This window comes from Mustela erminea, chromosome 4 (genome assembly GCF_009829155.1).
Source record: "Mustela erminea isolate mMusErm1 chromosome 4, mMusErm1.Pri, whole genome shotgun sequence".
NCBI classification, from domain to species: domain Eukaryota; kingdom Metazoa; phylum Chordata; class Mammalia; order Carnivora; family Mustelidae; genus Mustela; species Mustela erminea.
Window position 1 is genome coordinate 20,984,691 of NC_045617.1, and position 20,089 is coordinate 21,004,779.

At 44.8% G+C, this 20,089-nt stretch overlaps 1 protein-coding gene across 4 annotated transcripts in view; it reads left to right on the plus strand.

The window, feature by feature from the left end:
• TRAF3IP2 (TRAF3 interacting protein 2) overlaps positions 1-20,089 on the plus strand; it is a 47,141-nt gene that overhangs the window by 18,656 nt on the left and 8,396 nt on the right. For all 4 annotated transcript variants that reach the window (XM_032337988.1, XM_032337987.1, XM_032337990.1 and 1 more), the window contains 4 exons: positions 1,267-2,103; positions 11,755-11,923; positions 14,987-15,165; positions 17,421-17,509. In XM_032337988.1, coding sequence (XP_032193879.1) covers positions 1,275-2,103; positions 11,755-11,923; positions 14,987-15,165; positions 17,421-17,509 — 1,266 coding nt within the window. In that variant the 5' untranslated portion in view covers positions 1,267-1,274. The remainder of the gene's footprint in view (positions 1-1,266; positions 2,104-11,754; positions 11,924-14,986; positions 15,166-17,420; positions 17,510-20,089) is intronic.

The window sequence follows — 20,089 nt, forward strand, 5'->3', positions numbered from 1 at the left end:
GTTAGTGTTCACTTGGCAGAGAGGGGGAAGGGGCAGTTGGGGGGATCTGCCTATAGGCAGTGAAGATAAATTTGGGAGGAAATTGCTGGTCCCCCCTCTGCTCAGAGGGGAGCATCTTGCTGTCTGGTTGCCATTGAATTGGGTACAGGGCTCAAGAGAAGGCGAGTTCATGTTTTTCAAAACTTGTCTTAGGGCAGTAATTGACATACATCATGATTTTAGGCCCAGCAAGCCCTCAGGAAAGGTTTGTGGTTGAAATTCTAAATGGACCCAGAACATGCATTTAATAGTCCCCCACCAGCATTACCACCCGGTAATGATATGTGAAGTACATTGTGTGCAAGGCCTGCATAGAAAAAACCTCTGGGATGTTTTCTTCACGGTCTCCCTCCCCCTCCACCTGCTCTGGAGCCTTCTACAGGCCTGCGGTCACTCCTGTGCTCTTTTTCCCTATCCCCTGTCTTCCCCTGGAGTCTGGGTATCCTTGGGCATCATCTCAACCAAACTCGTGATAAGGGGAGGCTAATTTCCTCTCTCATTTTGTCATGTTGACTAAGAGTTCTGTTGTTATCGGTATAACCAATATTACCGGGACCGTGGGCGGCTCGTATATCACAAGCCAGATGGCCAGGCCTACCTTAACTGCAGGCATAGGGCCAAAGGGAATTAAGTCCTGCAAACAATCTATAGCTGTTAAGTGGAAAATGTCACTATGACCTTTTTCTAGTGCTTTTTAAAAACTCACGCTTTCTTCTTTCTGTGTGTGTGCGTGTGTGTGAGTGTGTGTGTTTGATTAGGCAATGGCCACACAGCAAAGTTTTTAAAGTTTAAAAGGTGAAAACTCTCCCCTACTTAACAGCATGCTCAAAGGCAACTAACACACCAAAGTCTTGTGTGTCTATCCTGCACACGTGTCGGACAGATCTGCATGCACACACGAAACAGCCCACGTGATCATGTCTCCTTCCTCAGTACTTGCTGATGATTTTCACCTCCCCCCCCACCCCGCCCGTGGTGCCGTCCACCACATGACTGTCCAGTCACATCCTTTGAATCGCCTTCCATATAAAAATATCTTAGTAAGGATTAGAGCTTTTGCTGGAGAATAAGAGAACAGCTTCATGCGACTGGGGTTTTGAAGCACGTTGGTGTCACACTGCTGTTAATTGAAACCACATCTTGAATGAGGTCCCTTAAGGTCATAAAGCAGGGACTCCAAGAAATGATCTGTCTTCTAAGGCTGTGGCATGTTTTCTCTTGTTCCAGAAACTAGAATGAACCGAAGCATTCCTGTGGAGGTTGATGAATCAGAACCATACCCAAGTCAGTTACTGAAACCAATCCCACACTACTCCCTGGAAGAGGAATCAGAACCACCTGCTCGAAATCTGACGAACATGGCGCCCAACAGCTTATCGGCGCCCCAAACCCCTCAAAGTTCCTCAGAAGAAGTTTCTCAGGCTCAGCCACCCTTGAAACTTTCCAATCACCTACGGCCTGTGTCGCAGCAGGTCACCTGCCTGCGTGCGAAAATCTTGGAGGAGAGTGAAGACAGCTTCTGGAGGAGACACCCAGACCCGGGCAAAGATTTTCCCTCGGGCTCCCCCGCAGCCAGCGAGCAGGAGCCGGAGTCTGTGGTTGGAGGCCTCCCTCTGGAGCATCAGTTTTCATTTATGGAAAAACGGAATCAAGTGCTAGGATCTCAGCTTTCAGCAGCTTCTCCTGACACTGGCCATGACTCAGACAAATCAGACCAAAGTTTACCTAATGCCTCAGCAGACTCCCCCAGCCGGAGCCAAGAGATGGTGCAGCAGCCCCGACCCCACAGGAACCGGGCAGCTCCAGATCTGCCTACGATAGACACGGGGTATGATTCCCAGCCCCTGGATGTCCTGGGCCTCAGGCAGCTAGAAAGGCCCCTGCCCCTCACCTCCGTGTGTTACCCCCAGGACCTCCCCAGACCACTCAGCTCCAGAGAGTTCCCTCAGTTTGAACCTCAGAGGATCCCAGCGTGTGCACAGAGGCTGCCTCCCATCCTTCCCCCACACACTCCGTGGAACTGTCATTACCACTGTCCTGGAGGTCCCTATCACCAGGTGCCATGTAAGTGAACCTCACCTCCTCTGGACCTTCTGGGCTGGGTAACTAAGCAGGCAAGGGCCTGGCATCAGGGCCTTGCGTCTGAGACCAGCACAGACTGGTCAGAGTGCAGGGAGGGACTCTCCGTGGGTGGTTGGACTTGCCAGGAGCTCAAGAAAAAGGCTGCGTCTTAGCTCAAAGCCTATCCCACTTGAAACCTACTTCTCTATAAAACTTGAAGGAGACAACAGATTCCTTTGTCTCAGTTAGTTTAACTGAAACCTGCCTACAGTCAGGGAGATGACCCAAGTGACTTCTAGAGTAGATTTTTGTTGACTTAATTTTGGGGGTACCTGGGCTTCGCCTTCTCTGCATGGTCCTCCCTGTCTTAGATTTGGCAAAGAAAGGAGGCCTTCAGTCAAAAATCCCAGAATGCTCTTCAAACTCTGGATTCAGGCCATGACCTGAAGATGGAGTTGCTCCTGGGACACTGTTACTTAAACCCCTTTGGGGATTTAAGCCACCCCTAAGGACCACAGTCCCCAGAACTGGGCTAACTGCTTCTCGCCGGCAAGTGCCTGCCCTTCTCTTCTGTCTCCGGGATGTTCTCCCCTCTCCTTGCATGTTTAACCCAGCTCTGTACCTCCTTTCTTAGCAGCTTTATCGTGATCTGATTTACGTACCGTAAAGTTTGCCTTTTATGCATTTAGGTGTGCAAGTCAATGAATCGTAGTGTTTGCAGACTTATACAAGCATCACCATATATACCTCGTAAGACTTAGCTCAGGGGTCATTCTGGAAAGCTCCTAGATCACTCCTGCCTTCGGGCTCTCAGTTTCCTTGTGCTCTGCCGGTGGGAACCGCCTAAAGTCAGTACGACATCTACCCAGGAACTTGTCTTCCTCTCCCTCCAGCACATCAGCGAAGGTATAATATTTTTATTTTTTTAGACAGTGCATGCGCACCTGCACATGTGCACAAAGTTGGGGTGGTGCAGAGGGAGAGGGAGAGAGAGAATCTTAAGCGGGATCCTCACCCAGTGTGGAGTCCAATGCAGGGCTCGATCTCATGACTCTGAGATCATGACCTGAGCCAAAGTCTAGAGTCTGGCGCTTAACTGACTGAGCCACCCAGGTACCCCAGGAAAGTTCTATTTTTAACCCATAATTCTCCAGAATTTAGCACAGTGACCAGCGTATCCTAGGCTCTCAGTAAATTATTTCCAAATGAGTGGCCAGGTGAACAATGTATATCAGTGCAGTAAGCATGTCTGAAAGTGATAAAGTCTTCGATTGAGACAAAAGGTCCATTACAATTCTTGATGTTAAGTCTCCGCCGAGGCCACTGGGAAATAACAAGGCTGTGAGATCTGATATTTTTCTTAGCAAATAAATGCTGTACACGAAGTAGTTCAAATAGTCAGACCAAAGAGTCTGACCAAAGGCCTGATGCCTAGCTTTATTTTATTTTATCTTATTTTATTTTTAGATTTTTATTTATTTGACAGAGACACAGCGAGAGAGGGAACACATGCCGGGGTGCAGGAGAGGGAGAAGCAGGCTTCCTACAGATCAGGGAGCCTGATGCGGGGCTTGATCCCAGGACCCTGGGACCGTGACCTGAGCTGAAGGCAGATGCTTAATGACTGAGCCACCCAGGCACCCCTGATGCCTAGCTTTAAAATAAATTCTAAAAATAACCAAAAATGTTGTAAGTGATCTCAGTTTTTTGTATTTGTACATGTACACCTCCTATAAAGCTGCCTAAAGTGAATGGAGCAACGGAGTAATTCCTAATTTAAAAAAAAAAAAAAAAAAAGGAGGGAGAGAAATTTTTGTCCCGCTGTACAAAAACTTATATTTTGGAGGGAGAAGTAGACATGAGGAGTCTGTGAGCAGATGCCATGCTGACATGAGGTGTTCTGACAGAGCACAAGGGAGCAGAGCCTGAAAGAGGCATTGATCTGGGCCGGTTTCCAGAAGGACCTTCAAGCTAAGTCATAGAGGAACTTAGAAGATGTTGGGAAGCAAAAGGTAGGAATGATTGTGAGGCTAAGAGTGAGGCCAGGAGCTGTGGAAGCAGCAGGGCTCGGGGAGAAAGAGCCTCTGAGGCCCAAAACTGGGACCTTGAGTTTTGGAGGCTGGGAAGTCGCTGGCTGGGCTTGTGGACACCACTGCCGGCTCTAAGTGCCCGGTCATAGGATGGGTGTGGCGGGCGGCAGAGTTCCGTAAGTCTGATTCACTAAGGATTGAACCTTGCCAGCGTTGGGGTTGCATTTATTTCTCCATGATCTCCAGGTTAAAAGGAAACAATTCTGTGAAGTTAAAACCATCAACTACTTTTTTTTTTTTTAAGATTTTGTTTATTTATTTGACAGAGAGAGAGATCACAAGTCGGCAGAGAGGCAGGCAGAGAGAGCAGGGGAAGCAGGCTCCCTGCTGAGCAGAGAGCCCTCCATGGGGCTCCATCCCAGGTCCCTAAGATCATGACCTGAGCCAAAGGCAGAGGCTTTAACGCACTGAGCCACCCAGGAGCCCCCATCAACTACTTTTTTAATGTTCTACTCTCTGCACTGAAAGATAAATTTTCTGATCATAACAGCAATATACGTTTGCTCACAAAATTGAAATATGCCTAAAAGTCCTATTCATGTTTCTATCTCCTAAATATCATTCCTTTTGAGGGTTTTGACTTATGAAATATGTATATCTATAACATATATATTTAATGTAAAATTAAAACAATTCCCAGTGACATTCAGTGCACTTCTTCAGAATCATTTAAAAATGCTACATGGTGTTTTCTCCGATGGATCTACCGAATCGTTTTTAAGTTCTTCTCTGTTATTGGACAATGTAAAGAGTTTCCAGTTTCTGATCCAAAAAGAAATTGGAGGATAAACATCATGTATATAAGTTTTTATCTGCATTTTTTTTCTTAAATTTTTTTTAATCTGTATTTCTGATGAATCCCTTAGATTAATGTGTAGAAGTGTGAATACTTTGTAAGGGCTTTGTGATCCTAAGTCCCAGGCAGTTTGCCTTTATCTGGTATCAGGAGAGAGCCTCATTGTGATAGACAAAGAAAGCATTAACTCGATATGATTTGAGGATTCCAGAAAGATCTTCCCACTTGCAAGTATTTTTTTGTGTTGAAGCCTGAAATGACACCACAAGCAGTCCAGTCTCGGAAGCAAGAGCAAAATGCCCTCTCTGGGCAGACTCTTTTAAAATGCAAACACCCCGGACCGGGGACTCTTAGTCTCTAATACCTGCTGATGAAATTCTCTCCTCAGCTGTCTTGGCCTCGCAGCAGGGAGGAGAAGGCCGCTGTGGGTCCTGGAAAGGAGGAGGGGTCTGGAAAGGCAGAGGAGAGAATTTGGGCAGGAGAAGGGGGTAATTCACAGAAGAAACACAAACAATAAGCATTTGAAATCAAGCTTCGTGTTACTAAATTTAAGAAAAATGTATATATGCAAAATTTTTTAAGCTGCCCTTTTCCTAATTAGGTGTGCGGAAAGAAAAGACCCTCAGCTCACATGCATTGTTGTGGGATTATGGGGTTATGGGGAAATGAACGCTCCCACCTGCTCTTGGCAGAAGTGGCAATTGGTACAACCTACAACCTTCTGGAAGGCATCTCACTATTTATCAAAATTTTAAATGTGCTTCCTTGGCCCATCAGGCGTACTTGTAGGATCAATCCCATAGAAGCACTAAACAAGCCTATAAAAACACGTGAACAAGGATGTTTAGTAAACCATCATTATAGTAAAGTAAGCAGGAAAGCAACTCAGGTGCTACTCATAAGGGGACAGATAACTAAGTTGTGGTTTATTTATACAGTGGACTGCTAGGCCACTGTTACACAGAATAAAATATACATTTTGACATAAAAAAGATTAGGTGGATAAGCAAGGTGCGTTGCTAATTCCATATGTGTTTTAAAAAGCTAAATGTGTTTAAAAACCATACGTTGAAAAGTCTGGAAGGATTGCCTTAACTGTTGCCGCTGATCGAGACACTGGGGGTGGTGGGGGCAGGGAATTCAGGAGAGACAGAGAGACTTTTCCTTTTACCTTTATATACTTAAATTTTTTACAGCAAAGAGGTATTATTTTTATATTTAAAAATAAGTAAATGTCGAAGAGAAAAGAACATGGGGGAATGAGAGCATAGGGCAGCCTCATTCCCCGTGCCTCTCTTTACCCTGGCCCTGGCTCCCAAAAGCATCCGTCACTGGTTGAGTCAGGGTTGGGCTGGCTTTGTCCGGGAAGCCCAGGGCTGAAGGGTTTCCGCGGGACACCACAAGCTGGGAAGCTTGATGAGGCCTCTGGCTCCAACGGCTCCCAGGAAGGTCACCCTGAAGATTAAATGAGATAATATACGGAGGGCGCTGGAATGGAAGCCCTCCCCCACAAGCAGTTCTTAGTTATTATTGTTATTCCTTACATGGATCCTGTAGCGCGCCCCTCCCTCCCTCCGGCTGGCACAGATTTTAAGCATTCAGAGCAGGTGTACGAATGCTTAGTTTCCTGTCAGGACTATAACTGCACTTAATTGCCAACAAAACCACTTCAAAAGAGCTGTTCACCTAAGGGATGCTTGGAAACCATGGCTACGTGGTTCTCCTTGGCTTTCCGAGAGCGTTACTTCCTCATCTGTTAATGAAAATATAAATAAATAATGATCGCCATGCAAATGGCATACCTTCGTCTTTGCAAGTTAAAGGAGAAATAGTTACTGGTCACCCCTTCTATGTTAAAAAAAAAAAAAAATTCAAAGCTAGCGAAAATGAGTAGAGAGTAAGTAGAAGTCGAATAAGCTGGTGTTTTCTCCCCTACCCCCGACCAGTCCCCCAGAGAAGCTGGCCCCGTACTGTCCCAGGATCCTTCTACTGAAGGTCACCAGAACGGCGGGTTGTAGTTGGCTGTGCAATCAAATAAAACCCATGATGCAAATCACTTGGGGAAAAAAAAAAAAAAAAAGAATATAATGAAATCTAAAGAGCCTTTGTTTTACTATCAAAATGTTTGCTTTCTCTACCAAGAAGACTGAATAACATACACTTGTGGGCATATACCTACTGTTGCTCGAAGGAACCCGAAAAGAAAGTGATCATTTGTATGCTGGAGTGCCTGCACAGTTAAAAGTCGGGGGAAATAAAATAACCCAGATGGAAAAAATGATAAAGGAAGGAGCTGCCTTTCAGGAACCCCAGCTGCTTACGGCTGTGGGTGTTCCGGTAACAGTTTATGTTGGCCATTTTGTTTCCTGGCCAAGCTGATTGCGTTACATCATCATGCTTTTTGACAACTTGAAAATCAGATTTTATTTTCTGTCTCGTACTCTTGTAATACCATGCTTAATAAGGAAGAAAAATGTTGAATGTTTTGACTGATAAGTGGAAAACCTCGTTTAGGATTTGGTTTACAGATTCCAAGTGGTAAAAGGCCAGTAACATGAAGACCGTCTATACCCAGGCCAAGAGGATCCTAAGGTTGATAAATAACACACAGTTCTGGGCACCCATTTACGAGTGTGCAAGATTTGTATCTTTGTTCTGTGATTAACCCTGCCTCAGAATTGAGGAGTTCCAGTGCTTACAAATCACTCGCCTGAACCACCATCTACAGCCTTCTGTCCTCCAACCTCTGCCGAATAAATTATCTTGATGGAATTTTAGGCACCGAGGACAAGTCAGTAAGGGAGATACTTTGGGGCAGTAATTCTTAAGTCTACTAAGTAGGTGGCTGCCGACTTCCACGCCTCCCCTTCTCACATACTAACGAGTGTGGGTTTGCGTTTCAAAACAGACACCCACAGACAAAACAGATTTTTCTCTATTTTGAGCCACTCAGAGAAACTATATCCTATTTATCTGTGTTCACTGCGTGGCTATGGCTAGCACTAGAGGTTCAGCAGATACTTGTTGAATGAATAAAAAGAAGTTCTTTCTGTTCCCTGCCTCCTGGGGAAAGGAGGAATCCCTAATCGTGAGTACGGCCTTTGTGACAGCAAGCCTTGGAAAGGCCATCTTGAATGGTCTTGTGCAAGACGGCAGGAGAGGAAAGGAGGGAGCTTGAAGGGACCTGGCAACAGAACTTGTCCATTCGTTAATCAACTTATTCAACAAATGTTTCCCCAGTCCTGTGCTAGGCACCAGGTGTACAGCTATAAAACACACGTGGTCTGGTCTTCATGGAGTTGGCGGGCTCCTCAGCAGCCAGCCAGGAGGAGAAATCAGCAAACGAAACATACAAGTTCTAAGGGCCCTACAGGACGAAACTGGGTGTCGGACATTAGTAGGATGGTAAGAGGAGACCTCCTTAAGAGGACACATTTGAGCTGAAATCTGAAGGAGAAGGAAGCAAGGAGCTTGGTGGAGGGAAGGCACCCAAGGCACCCAAGGCACCCAAAGCGAGCCAGCAGGCCTGGAGCGAGGTGAGCTACGCCACAAGGTGAACGATGCAAGGGTTAGGGTCGCGAACTGGATTTTATCGTAAGTTGAACTTCTTCAGGAAAACAGAAAATTGACCTCTCTAATCCCAAATAAGGAACTTAGTGCAGTATCTGGCATGGGGCGAGGGTTGAATAAATGTTAGCCGCAATTCTCTGTCGAGGAGCCCAACTAAAGGAAAAAAGTTTGGTCAACATCGTGGAACAGAATGATTAAAACGTGAGCAATGAAAAGATACTCCTTCACCTGATAAACGTTCTTATTGAGCCAATTCTCCACACAACCAAATTTCACTCACAAAAGGGAAAGCTTATTTTTGACTGATCCTCTGGAGTTTGATATCTTTTTGTTTTAGCCAATGAAAGCATGGCACCGAGGACTCCATTGTCCATTTTTTAAAAATTGGGAAGGTGGATCCTTTTCATCTGTTCACGTAAACCACTGTAAGTTTTTACCACAGGTGACCGTTTCAGAAATGAAAGTTACAGCTAATCAAACCTTAGCCCACATGCCTTAGTGATTTTAATGACAGGATTTGTTGCTATGAGACAAAAACATGTTGTGCGGGGAAATAATCTGTTAGAAATCATATGACCTCGACTCAAAGGCTTTTGATTAAGAGCACTAACATCCGCTCTCTGGAAAAGAAACAAACCCTATCATTAGAGCCTGGTAGCCCTTTTAAAGCAAGTAAAACCTTATTAGCCACTTATTAATGGATGAGGGAAGCAAAAATGGCTGCAAACATGAACAACTTTCAAGGCCTCCAGCAAAGTTTCCTCTCTTTTACCTCGTCTTTCTCCTTCCTACTTGTGGAGGGAGACAAGACTCAAGTGGGCTGCAGCTAAGTGGCCAGTCTCGTGGCTTCCCTTTCTCTGTGTGCAGGAGGTTGGCTTTGAAAGCATGCAATCTCCATTCATTCGCGTGTTAAGCAAGCATCCCTGTGTGCAGGCTCTGTGCTTGGAGACATGGCAACCAACGGATGCAGTCCCTGCTTTCACAGACATTAGATGCCGGTAGGGAAGGCAGACGAAAAGTTGACAAGTAAGAGTCATGCTTACTCAAACACATGATAAGCCCGGAACGACAAGAAGCTGGTCTGTAAAGATAGAGTGTGAGAGCACATTAGGCAGAGAGGATGGCCATCTCATGGTCCCGGAGGTAGAGACAAGCTTGGGGTGTTCAAGAAGAAAGATGACCAGGGTAGCTGGGGCTTGGTGAGCTTGGGAGAGCATATGAGGGGCTAAGGTCAAGGGCAGGGATGCAGTCATGCAGGGAGGATTTTAAGTGCAAGGGGAGGTCTCCGGAGGGGTGTAGCTGTAGCTGGTTTTATAAATGGTCCACTCACACAAGACTCATCTGAAAGCAGGGCTGGCCCCTGCCTGGGGACCTAATGGCCGTGACACTTCTCCCCCTTTCTAGGGAAAAAGAACAGCAGTGGCAACTGCTCTGTTGCCCTGAATTTCCACCTGGCCATTGGACTCCTTGGAATATGTTTGACCTGCCCCAGAATGGCTGTTAAGAGCCAAGTCTTTGGGGTATATCTTAAGCAGTCCTGTGTCCCCACTCATAGGCATGCTCTCCAAGTCCTGGTCTCCTTTATTAGTCAGGGAGCCAAGATAGATCCAGAAACATCTCTCCATCCTGCCTCCCCTTCCTTAAGCCCCCCCCCCCCAACATCAAAACCAGCCCTAAGCAATTTCAGGAAGGCATCAGGGGCTGGGCCAGGAGACAGCCTGTGTTGGAGAGGGGACAGGAAGGACCTGGCTGGTGTCCTGTGTCAAAGCAGACAATAGATTGAACCCAGGGAACCTGACCATGCTTGAGAGACTGGCTTGGCCACATTTCAGGGTCACCCAGCCAAGTTGCCTGAGTCAGACAGTGGAGACCTGGAGACAGTGAACATGCACATTATTTGTTTTCTGTCTATACTTGAGGCTATCGTTCCCCTGAACATTCCCTTGAAAATGTCCATTGCTGCTGACTGCCAAACCAAGAACAGAATTCCCAGCCACATTCTCACCAGCCCCCCACTGCCCTGCGTTCTGGTTCTGACCCACCTTGTCTGTGGCTCGCTTGCTTACTTGCTAGTTTTATTTCGCTTTACCTTCCTGCACATATCCTACCTTCACAGCAAGCAAACAGCATTATTATTATCATCAGAAAAAGAATAAAGGCCAATCAGTGTTTTGAAAAACAAGGTTCCTTCTTCTTGTGACCAGCTCTGCCTCCTGGATCATCCTTCTTGGGCAGAGGCGGTGGTGCGTGGATCACAAGGAGGTACTCGTGGTCTGTGCTGCACAGTTATCCACTTGGTTCTCTCCAACCCCTCCATAGGCTAGACCCATCCCTAAGGCGCATCCCCACACTCACTGCTTAGATGTCCTTCTCAAGCCCCTTGGGGCCTGGGCAGGTCCCTGGGGGGCTTCCTCTCTCACCCTGCCTGGTTTCCCACCTCCCTCCTCTGCCCTTCAATTCTTATCTTTCACCTGCTCAGGCAGGCTGCCGCTCTTCCCTGGGGACCCTTCTGCTTCCTGGCCTGGCTGGGACCCACTTTCTCTTAGATTACACATGTACACAAGTCGCCACCCATCCTTGCTCTGCTCTCAGGCTGGCCCTTTCCTAAGTGCTGCGGCCCCTAGTGCATGTAGGCTTTAACAAGAACAAAAACCGAGAAAGTTGGGAGATGTTGCCAACCGGTTATCTGCTTCCCAGAGGTACGAGCCAAGTTTTCCTCATTCATTTACTTCTTCCTAAGGGAATGGTATATGTATGTGTGTGTGTGTGTGTGGTGTCCCCTTGGGGGAAGGAAAAAAGAGAGTATCAATTCTGTATCTATCATGGAGATAATTTCTCCTAGCCTTGGGTTCTAGAAACTTGGAAAATTATGGTCGGAATGCTGGTGTGAGAGTTTCTCGTGGTTGGATTATCCTAAGTATCTCATTAAAATAGAGGCCTGTGTGGAGCTTTGCGCTTTCCAATTAGAACACCAAACTCGTGATTTCACAGATGTTTTTATTTAGGGAAAAAAAAATGACTCAATTTCATGAAAACAATCAAGTAAATAACAGTACAGAAATATGGCAAGCATTACGGAGGTGGTAACTGATATCTGGAACCCACGATATGGAGAAAAAAAATGGCCCTGAGCTTCTGCTTTCCTACAAAGGTGCTCGAGTCATTCTGCCCTGTTCACTTTGCTGTCTTCCCCTACAGGTGGCCACAACCACCCCCAAGCAGCCTACCACCAAGTGGTCCAGCCCATCCCTGGAGCCAGTGTGAGGGGCCCACGGCCTGTGCAGAAGGTCGTCCTGAATTACCCCAGCCCCTGGGACCAAGACCAGAGGCCCGCACAAAGAGACCACTCCTCCCTGGGGCTCCCAAGGTATCACTATGACAGGGCCAACTTTCAGACATTTTTTAGTGATGATTTAGAATGATACCAATGGGACCAAGATGTATCAAAACTCTCTGTTGTTGTGCCACCCAGGCTAGTGACGGAGGCCCACAGAAGAACAGACTCTTTGAGTCAGGAGGAAATGGCGGCTGGTGGTCAGGAATCTCTCTACCAGACACATTCAAGCCACTGGTGACTTGTTAAAATTCTCTTGAAGGAAAGGCCCTTAAGATGCCAAGTGACATTCCCCCCTCCTTTTACTCTCAAGTCACCTGGTCTTTTAGCTCAGAAATAGATTTTTATTTTTACTGGGACTGACTTCTGCCATTAGGAAATTCTTGCTTATATCCCTAGTTTCTACGCCTGTTTAAATCCATGTCTTACTTTGAAATTTTAAATTCCGTTAACTCTCAGTAGCAGTTTTAAAAAGCCCGTTGTTTTCTTTTGTAATACAAGCACCCACACATACGGAGCGCCATTATTAGGTCTTTCCGATACTTCTTTCAGAAAACCATTTCTGGTTTTGCTTGACCAGACCAGCTGTCTAACCTTCAGTCATCTCTCCCCCTCATTGTTCTCCTTTGACTTTTCTTCACATTTTCCTCTTCTCTTAATTTACGGATCTAAAATACAGAGGAAGAACTCCTAGAAATGGAACTTATTAACTTAAGAAAAAAATTGAAGAGTAGATGAAAGGTTTGTTCTTGCTCAAGCAGAATTTTTATATACCACTCAAAGTAAAATTATATTCTGTTTTGAGACTAGAATGAGATACAAAGAGAGATACAAAGATCCTTTTAAAGCAGATTTTTCAGAAATGCGGAAGTGGGTAATTAGCTCAGAAAGTTTATTAAAAGAAGAAAAGCCCATTCTATTTACAATGGCAGATAAGGCACATGCCTGCTTTTCCCTCTCCTAAAAAGCCCAAACATTCTCAGATTTTCTTTCTTGACAGAACTCTTATTTTTTAAGAATAAAATTATGCAGAATTTGGGGTACCTGGCTGGTTCCATCGGAGAATCATGTGACTCTTGATTTTAGGGTTGTGACTTCAAGCCCCAAGTTGGGTGTAGAGTTTACTGAAATATATAAATAAGCTTTTTAAAAAATGGCACAGAGTTTAAATAACGAAATCAAGACAATGTGATTTTACAACCAGAAAAGTACTCTTGCATAAGAAATATCCACAAGTCCAAGAAAACAAACACAACTTAAGCATCCTTATGAAACATGTCCACTGGCATTGGATAGGGGAGGCAATAGTAAGTTTTTAAATAAACATTTATTTCAAAATATTTTTAGATTTACAGAAGAATTGAGAAGTTAGTACAGAGGAATTGCTTTTGTAACATCCATTTAAGCCTGCTGTGGTCTCCTTGGATTTATTTTATCATTTTAGGATAATGAAAAGTAAGTTTGGATAAAGAAACTAGTCCTCAGTGATAAATTTGAAAGTAAACCTTGACATAGAAACTTTACTCTGTCATTAATATCCATGATATTGTTTTTCCAGGGAGGTTTTTTAACATTACCAAAGCTTTAACATTTTTTTTAATCTAATGAGCAATTGCTTCTATTACAACCAAGTAACTTTCAGTATAAAGGAATTTAATGCAAAAAAGATGTGGACCTGGGTCCCCATTAGATGAGGGCATATTTTATAAGGATTTTTTTTCTATGTATTAGTAAAAATCTAAAATAAAAATAATTTCCTCAAACATTCACACTTAAGAAATATGGTACACTTGAGATTCTGTGTAATTTTATTTTAAGTCCCGTTGCATAAGACTTTCAAAATTTTTTATTACTCTTTTGGGTAAAAATGTAAGTGTATGCAATAATCTATAAAAACTGGGCAGATACACAACGATTTTGAAATCAAAGCAGTTTTAAAAATTTAGAAAACCATCTCAAACCTACAACAAATAACAAACATCCACGTTCCCACTCCCTAGATTTTTTTAAAAATGTTAACAAAGAGCCACACATCCTTCAGAGTTTTTTTGGTTTTTTGTTTTGTTTTGTTTTTTCAAGGAAATAAAACATTACAGACACAGTTTTAGTCCCCCTGTCAGGAACCCAGAAACAACTCTAGTTATTTGTAGCAGAAGGGATTTAACACAGTAGGGTGGGTGCTTCTAGAATTGTTGGCCATTGGAGGAGCAAGTTTTAGGCCAGCATTCCAAGAAAGATCCCAAGTAGCACCACAGAATAGGACGCCAAAGAAGCTGCTTTCTCTGTCCCAGGGAGAGAGGCAGAAGACGAGAAAGTCACCAGAGAACTCTCCATTGGAGGCCACGCTGTCATAGTACAATCCAGAATCAGGAAGCCACAGCCGCTGCAACGACTAGATCCATTCTGTTCCTGCTAGATCTGTACTGACCCAAAATGGCTGCCTACGCCCTTAACTTGACAAGGGAGGCTGGTAATAGGACACGGGGATGCCTCCTGACGAGCTCGGCACCTCACGGCAGCACTTTGCAACAGAATCCTTCGGCTTTCCAAATCTCCCACAAGTGTACCTGTCAACCAAAAAAATAATAAAGACGCCATATAACGATGTGGTAGAAACTTCTCTAAGGGGTCTTCAAAATCAGATTTCTCATCTATATATTAGCAACAACATAAAAACTTGAAGCTTACAAGGCCTTTCCTACCTTCTGATACACAATTAAATGTTACCTATCATGAGTTAAAAGTCCTGTCTTTTTATCTGAATGCCTGTAACACCAACCTTGTATATCACCCATTATACTACTTTCTTTTACTGGTGACCATGTCTGCCTTGTACATACCACTTATCTTCCCAATTAGACAGTCCTTAAATGGAGAAATCGAATTAAGTTCCCTCTTTCAAACCCTCACACGGGTCCTTCCACTCGGCTGCCCGCCAATCACTTATTGACTCAAATTCAATGAAGCAACCCTCGCTTAGGAAAGAAACAGAGGCAGAGGGAAGAGCTAGCTCACTGGCTTCTCAAAGACTTTCTGTCCCTCTGGATTGGCCATTGTAAAAAACGAAAATTTTACTATAAACGTGTTCTTTTCCAGGGACCAACTATATAACCAGCCACCTCATCGAGCTGGAGTTCCTGAGGAGTCCTTGGAGTGTCCTGCAGAACTGAGACCACTGGGTCCCCAGGCTCCGTCCCCAGCTGCTGTCCCTAGACCCCTTAGTAACCCTCCAGCCAGAGGAACTCTGAAAACAAGCAATTTGCCAGAAGAGTTACGTAAGTTGTTTGCAGTGTTGTTTTTTCTTCTTTTTGCCAGGTCTTATACTTTCAGAATACTTGAGGATTTTTTACCCATAATCTTGGGTATTTCTCATATACACAGTGAAATAAATTTTACTTCTTTACTCTTGGCTAAAAAGAGTAACCCGCATTTTGTAGCAATGTTTTTAGTGACCCTGAGACCACCAGCAATACTCACAAAATGCTTACCGCGAGACTTTCTTAAACATATACTCCAATGACAAGTAACCCGAATGCTTCTCTCTTCTAAATGATGCCCTTGAGTGGACTTGCCCCTGGGTAAATTGATTGGATGTCCATGTGGTATTGGCCGGGGACCTAGCGTTTCGCCATAAATTAGCAGCAGCCATCAAGAACGAGGTCATTTCCTGTAGGAATGAGCAATCTTGTTTGGAAAAAGCGGTCTCACATTCTCCATACTGCTTTACAACCAAATGCAAACTAAGCCTTTTATTTAAAGAAACATTCGACTAAGTGTCAGGTGATGATTCTTTTTCCATATTTTGCAGCCAGAACCAGAAATGTTGAACTATCACCAAAATGTTCTCATATTAAGGTCAGTCAAGACAGTAAGTTCCAGGAATCTTAGGAAAACAGCCACTGCTTGTGAAATTGTTATATTCTGTTGTGCTTGCTAGAGAAGCTCAGGTAATTCTGAGAAGCCCTTTGCAAATCTGGGTGCCTCTTTGAAACAAACCTGGAAATCAAGCCTTTTGCATTTGATAACTCCCATCTGGGGAATCTGTGCTCTAGTCATTTAGGACTCCTAAAGATTTCTGTGGCAAGGATCCACTGTTGTTTATCATTCAAAAATTTTATTTAATCTTCTTAAAGATCTCACACATTTTATTATATTTTATTTTTTTTTTAAATATTTTATTTATTTATCTGACAGACAGAGATCACAAGTAGGCAGAGAGGCAGGCAGAGAGAGAGAGGGAAGCGGGCTCTCCGCTGAGCGGAGAGCCCGATGTGGGGCTCAATCCCAGGACCCTGAGACCATGACCGAAGTCGAAGGCAGAGGCTTTAACCCACTGAGCCATCCAGGCATCCCAAGATCTCACACATTTTAATTCTGAATATTTCTGGAGAATGAATGCTGCATCGGTCAGCACCCTGATGTCAGTCTGTAGATCATTATTTATCTTACTCTAGTCTATAAAGGAGTCCTAAAATTCTTATGTAGGAGTTGGTTGAATATTGGGTGTTAAGGATAGGTTGAGTGCTATCAACAGGACTGCTTAAATGAGTCAATGTGACCGCCGTCCACACTTCTGTTTGAGAGATCTGTTCCAAAGCACCAGAGCCCAAGCACAGATGAATACATACACATTTACATTTTCCCTCTAGCCTTCCTTTCTTCTCCATGCTCTGCCCCAGGGACTTTCCGAGATCGAGCCTGTCCATTGCAGACTAAAAGCCAACACTCCGAGATTATTCATTTTTCCCATCACCGTGCTAGTTAGATAATTTCCCACAAGATTTTAGTGTGAGAAAACAGTGGTTTGCATCCTGACTGGGTCAGGCTCGTGGGCACAGTGCCCTCTGTGGCTTCAGGCTGATCTAGGGAGGAGGAAGGGGGTCAGTGACGCTGGGTACCCTGAGTGGCATCTCGGTCCTTCAAGCCACTAAAGGTCCTACTAACATTTCTGCTTTCGTGTACCCCATCAGCCTGGCCTTTCTCCCACCAGTGGCCTTTCTCCCTCCCCTAAGGGGCAGGAGGGCATAAGGAACCACTTCCTCCTTCTCCCCTAATTGCTCTTGTCAAACAAGCAGAGAGCATCGTGAGATCAAAAGAGGACACTGCTGGGTGGCCCCTTAGTAAGGTTCGGCTTCGTGGCCTGCTGTGAGAGTATTCCTTAGGCACAGTGCCAAGTGTCTCTAAGAAACCGGGAGGTGCCTCATCTCAAGGACCTGTGGGTTCTGGCTGATGGATTGTATTAATGTATCACGTGGTTTTCCAGCAGCCCCCTTGGTTTGTGCGAGGCTGCCGGCATTCCTCTTTCCCCGCGCAGGGGGCAGTCTGCACCCCCTTATTTAGACCCCCTGCCTCTCGGCCTCTCCTGAGGACAGTAATTCACACAGCTGCAGGCATGAGCCCTCAGACCACCCCCTTCCCAGAGTTTCACTTTATTATTCGAGAAAGACAGAAAGACCTTGCACACAATTTACAAGCGCTCAGGATAGAATAATCTGACCAGTTTCTAATAAATGTGAAAAATCTCTCTTAGGGAAAGTCTTTATCACCTATTCTATGGACACAGCCATGGAGGTGGTGAAATTCGTGAACTTCCTCCTGGTAAATGGCTTCCAAACTGCAGTAAGTATCTCATCCCCAGAGAAGGCCAAACAGCTAAAGTGAGTACAGTGGGAAGAAAAACAAAGGGAGAAAAGCCATACGTATAACTGTTGAGGTTTTAAACTGTATTATTTGAGGTACGGGATTGTGAACTGAATGCTTATGGACGTAGGTAATTATTTTCTAGATTTTCAGCTGTCCAGAGACTCTGGCATTTCCTTCTTGGATGCTTTCTGAGCAACCCCGAGTACCTCGGAACAGCCAGGATGGCGAGCGTTCATGCTAACCACAAATGCAGCTTGGCCCCTGGCCCGAAGGAAACGCCAGAGCCTACCACACTTTGGACTTGGCCCTTTTCCACCAAGCATGCCTGCTTCAGCTGGGATTCCTGTGGTGCAGGGGGCTGCGGGCTTCCCCCGGCCACCTGCTTGTTGCACCAGGTCCTAGTGCTGGGCAGTGGGCTGTGAGGCCTGAAGCACGAGGCCCGCTGTGCCCAGCTGCCTTCCACACCCTGACGCGGCTGTCATGCTCCTGGGCGAGGAATCCACGGCCAGGTTCTCAGCTGGTCTAGTCAGTTCTAGGGGAGGCAGACGACCCAGCCCTGCCGGGCACTGTGATCTTGGCCCAAGGAATCTCAGAAAGTACACGCTCCCCAAGTTTCCCTGCAGCACCTTCCAACAGCACAGCTTCACGTCATGTACGTTCTTCTGTAGGATAAATAAAATACCACAGGAGGCCACTCAAAGGGCTGGCTTTCCTCAAACACTGAGATCACGTCTTTTCCTTCCCAGAGGCCCCCGTGGGGTATTTAGTGACAGTGAATTCAAGAGAGTGGTGAAAAATCAAGGAAAATATCTATGAATAGCAATGTTGAAGGATAAAAAGGAACTACTTAGTAACTAAACGTCCATTTTAATGATTGCTTAGCATTATTTAACAGTTTTTACTGCATTTTTTCTTTATTCTGTAATTTTTTTTTTTAAAGGAAGTGTCCGCAAGTTTAAGATGCATACAATTTGTACATTCCGACTTAGTGACTGTATAGGAACCAACATTTCAATTTCTCATTTCTGGAATAAGAAAGCACTGTGGAAACCAGGACATAAAATCAAATTACAGGTCATAAGGCCAACATCTCAGAAAAGATCTTACTCTTGGATGTTTCCAAGTAAGCATACTGATTGCCCTTGGAAAAGAGGACAGGTTTTTAGGACCTTACCAATCAGAGGCTACTTAGAATTTAAGACTGTCCTTGATTCTGATCACCAGGAAGCCTTCTAGTAGAATCACAGAGTCCCACCCTGGACAGCTAAGTTACTGTATTGATACATCAAGAGCCCCTAAGTGTATCACCAAATACAGTCAGGTTGAGGCAGTGGGGGGGTTAAGACTTCAAATAATGAATTTGGGGGGAAGAGACACAATTTGACGTATAATAGTAGCTGTGTGGAGAAGTTGGCCTGACAGAAGCTGTGGACTTTGGCGGAGATCTGAAGAAACAGTCCAGCACATTGTGCCTCCCAGAAAACCCACCTCAGTAGCAAGGAATAATTTAGGTCCTGGGGTAACAATTAAAATAACCATTTATTGAGTACCTACTTCAAGCCTGGCATTTTGATATACCTTTTCCATGTCCAACTGTTTCAGTCCTTACAACCATCCTGGGAAGTAGGCTTATTAACCACATACTACAAATAAAGATAATAAGACTTAGAGAGATTCAGTGATGTTTTTAAAATTATACGAGTAGGAAGCACAGAAGCCAAGAGTAGAACCAAGACTAGATCCCAGCTGTCTTGTTTCTTCTCAGCCCCGACATTGTATTGCTTCTGTCTCATATGTTAGAAGTGGGTTACCAGTCCAGTCACCGAAAGCCACACAGGCTTTCTCAAGATCACCTCATGTGGTCATTGGCCATCTGACATTTTAAAGCAGGAATCATCCAGCCCCAAAAGAAAGCCATTCCATTTTGAGTGTTCCATCAATAAAGATGCATATTCTGAACTTGTGTCTGACGGTTTGGTATACTCGAGGCACTTTTTCGTCCCACAATGAAAAGATGTTATAATAATGTGCTTACTGTCCAGTACCACTGGTCACAATGGGGCAGAAGCAGGCGAGGCAAAGACGAGGAAGTCAGCGTGTGGGAGAGGAGAGCACGGAGGTCTGTTATGCTTTCAGGGTGTGGGCAGTAAAGTAAACAGGGCACGTGAGGAAAAGAGGTAAGGCTGGGTCACAGATGGCCTGGAGAGCTTGCTAAATGGCTAGGACTTGATACGTTTTAAATGGAGGAGTGACATTTAGGACAACTGATCTGAGAGCACTGTGGCTAAATCAAATAACCCCTCCTCGAGGACACTATCCCTGAGTCACCCATTCTAGTGTATAATCCGTCTTATAAGCAGGAGCACCTTGTACACACATATGTTACTTTCTGGCTACCGGATAGGCCAGAGCCCCAGAAAGGCTGCCTTATTTAGTCTTCTGAAAAATAGAAAATAACTGGTTTTTCTCCCCTTCAAATATTCCTTCGAAGACTTGATATTTAATATCAGTCTTTTCAAGGCCCAAGAGATCTGCTTCTTGACTTTCATCATAAAC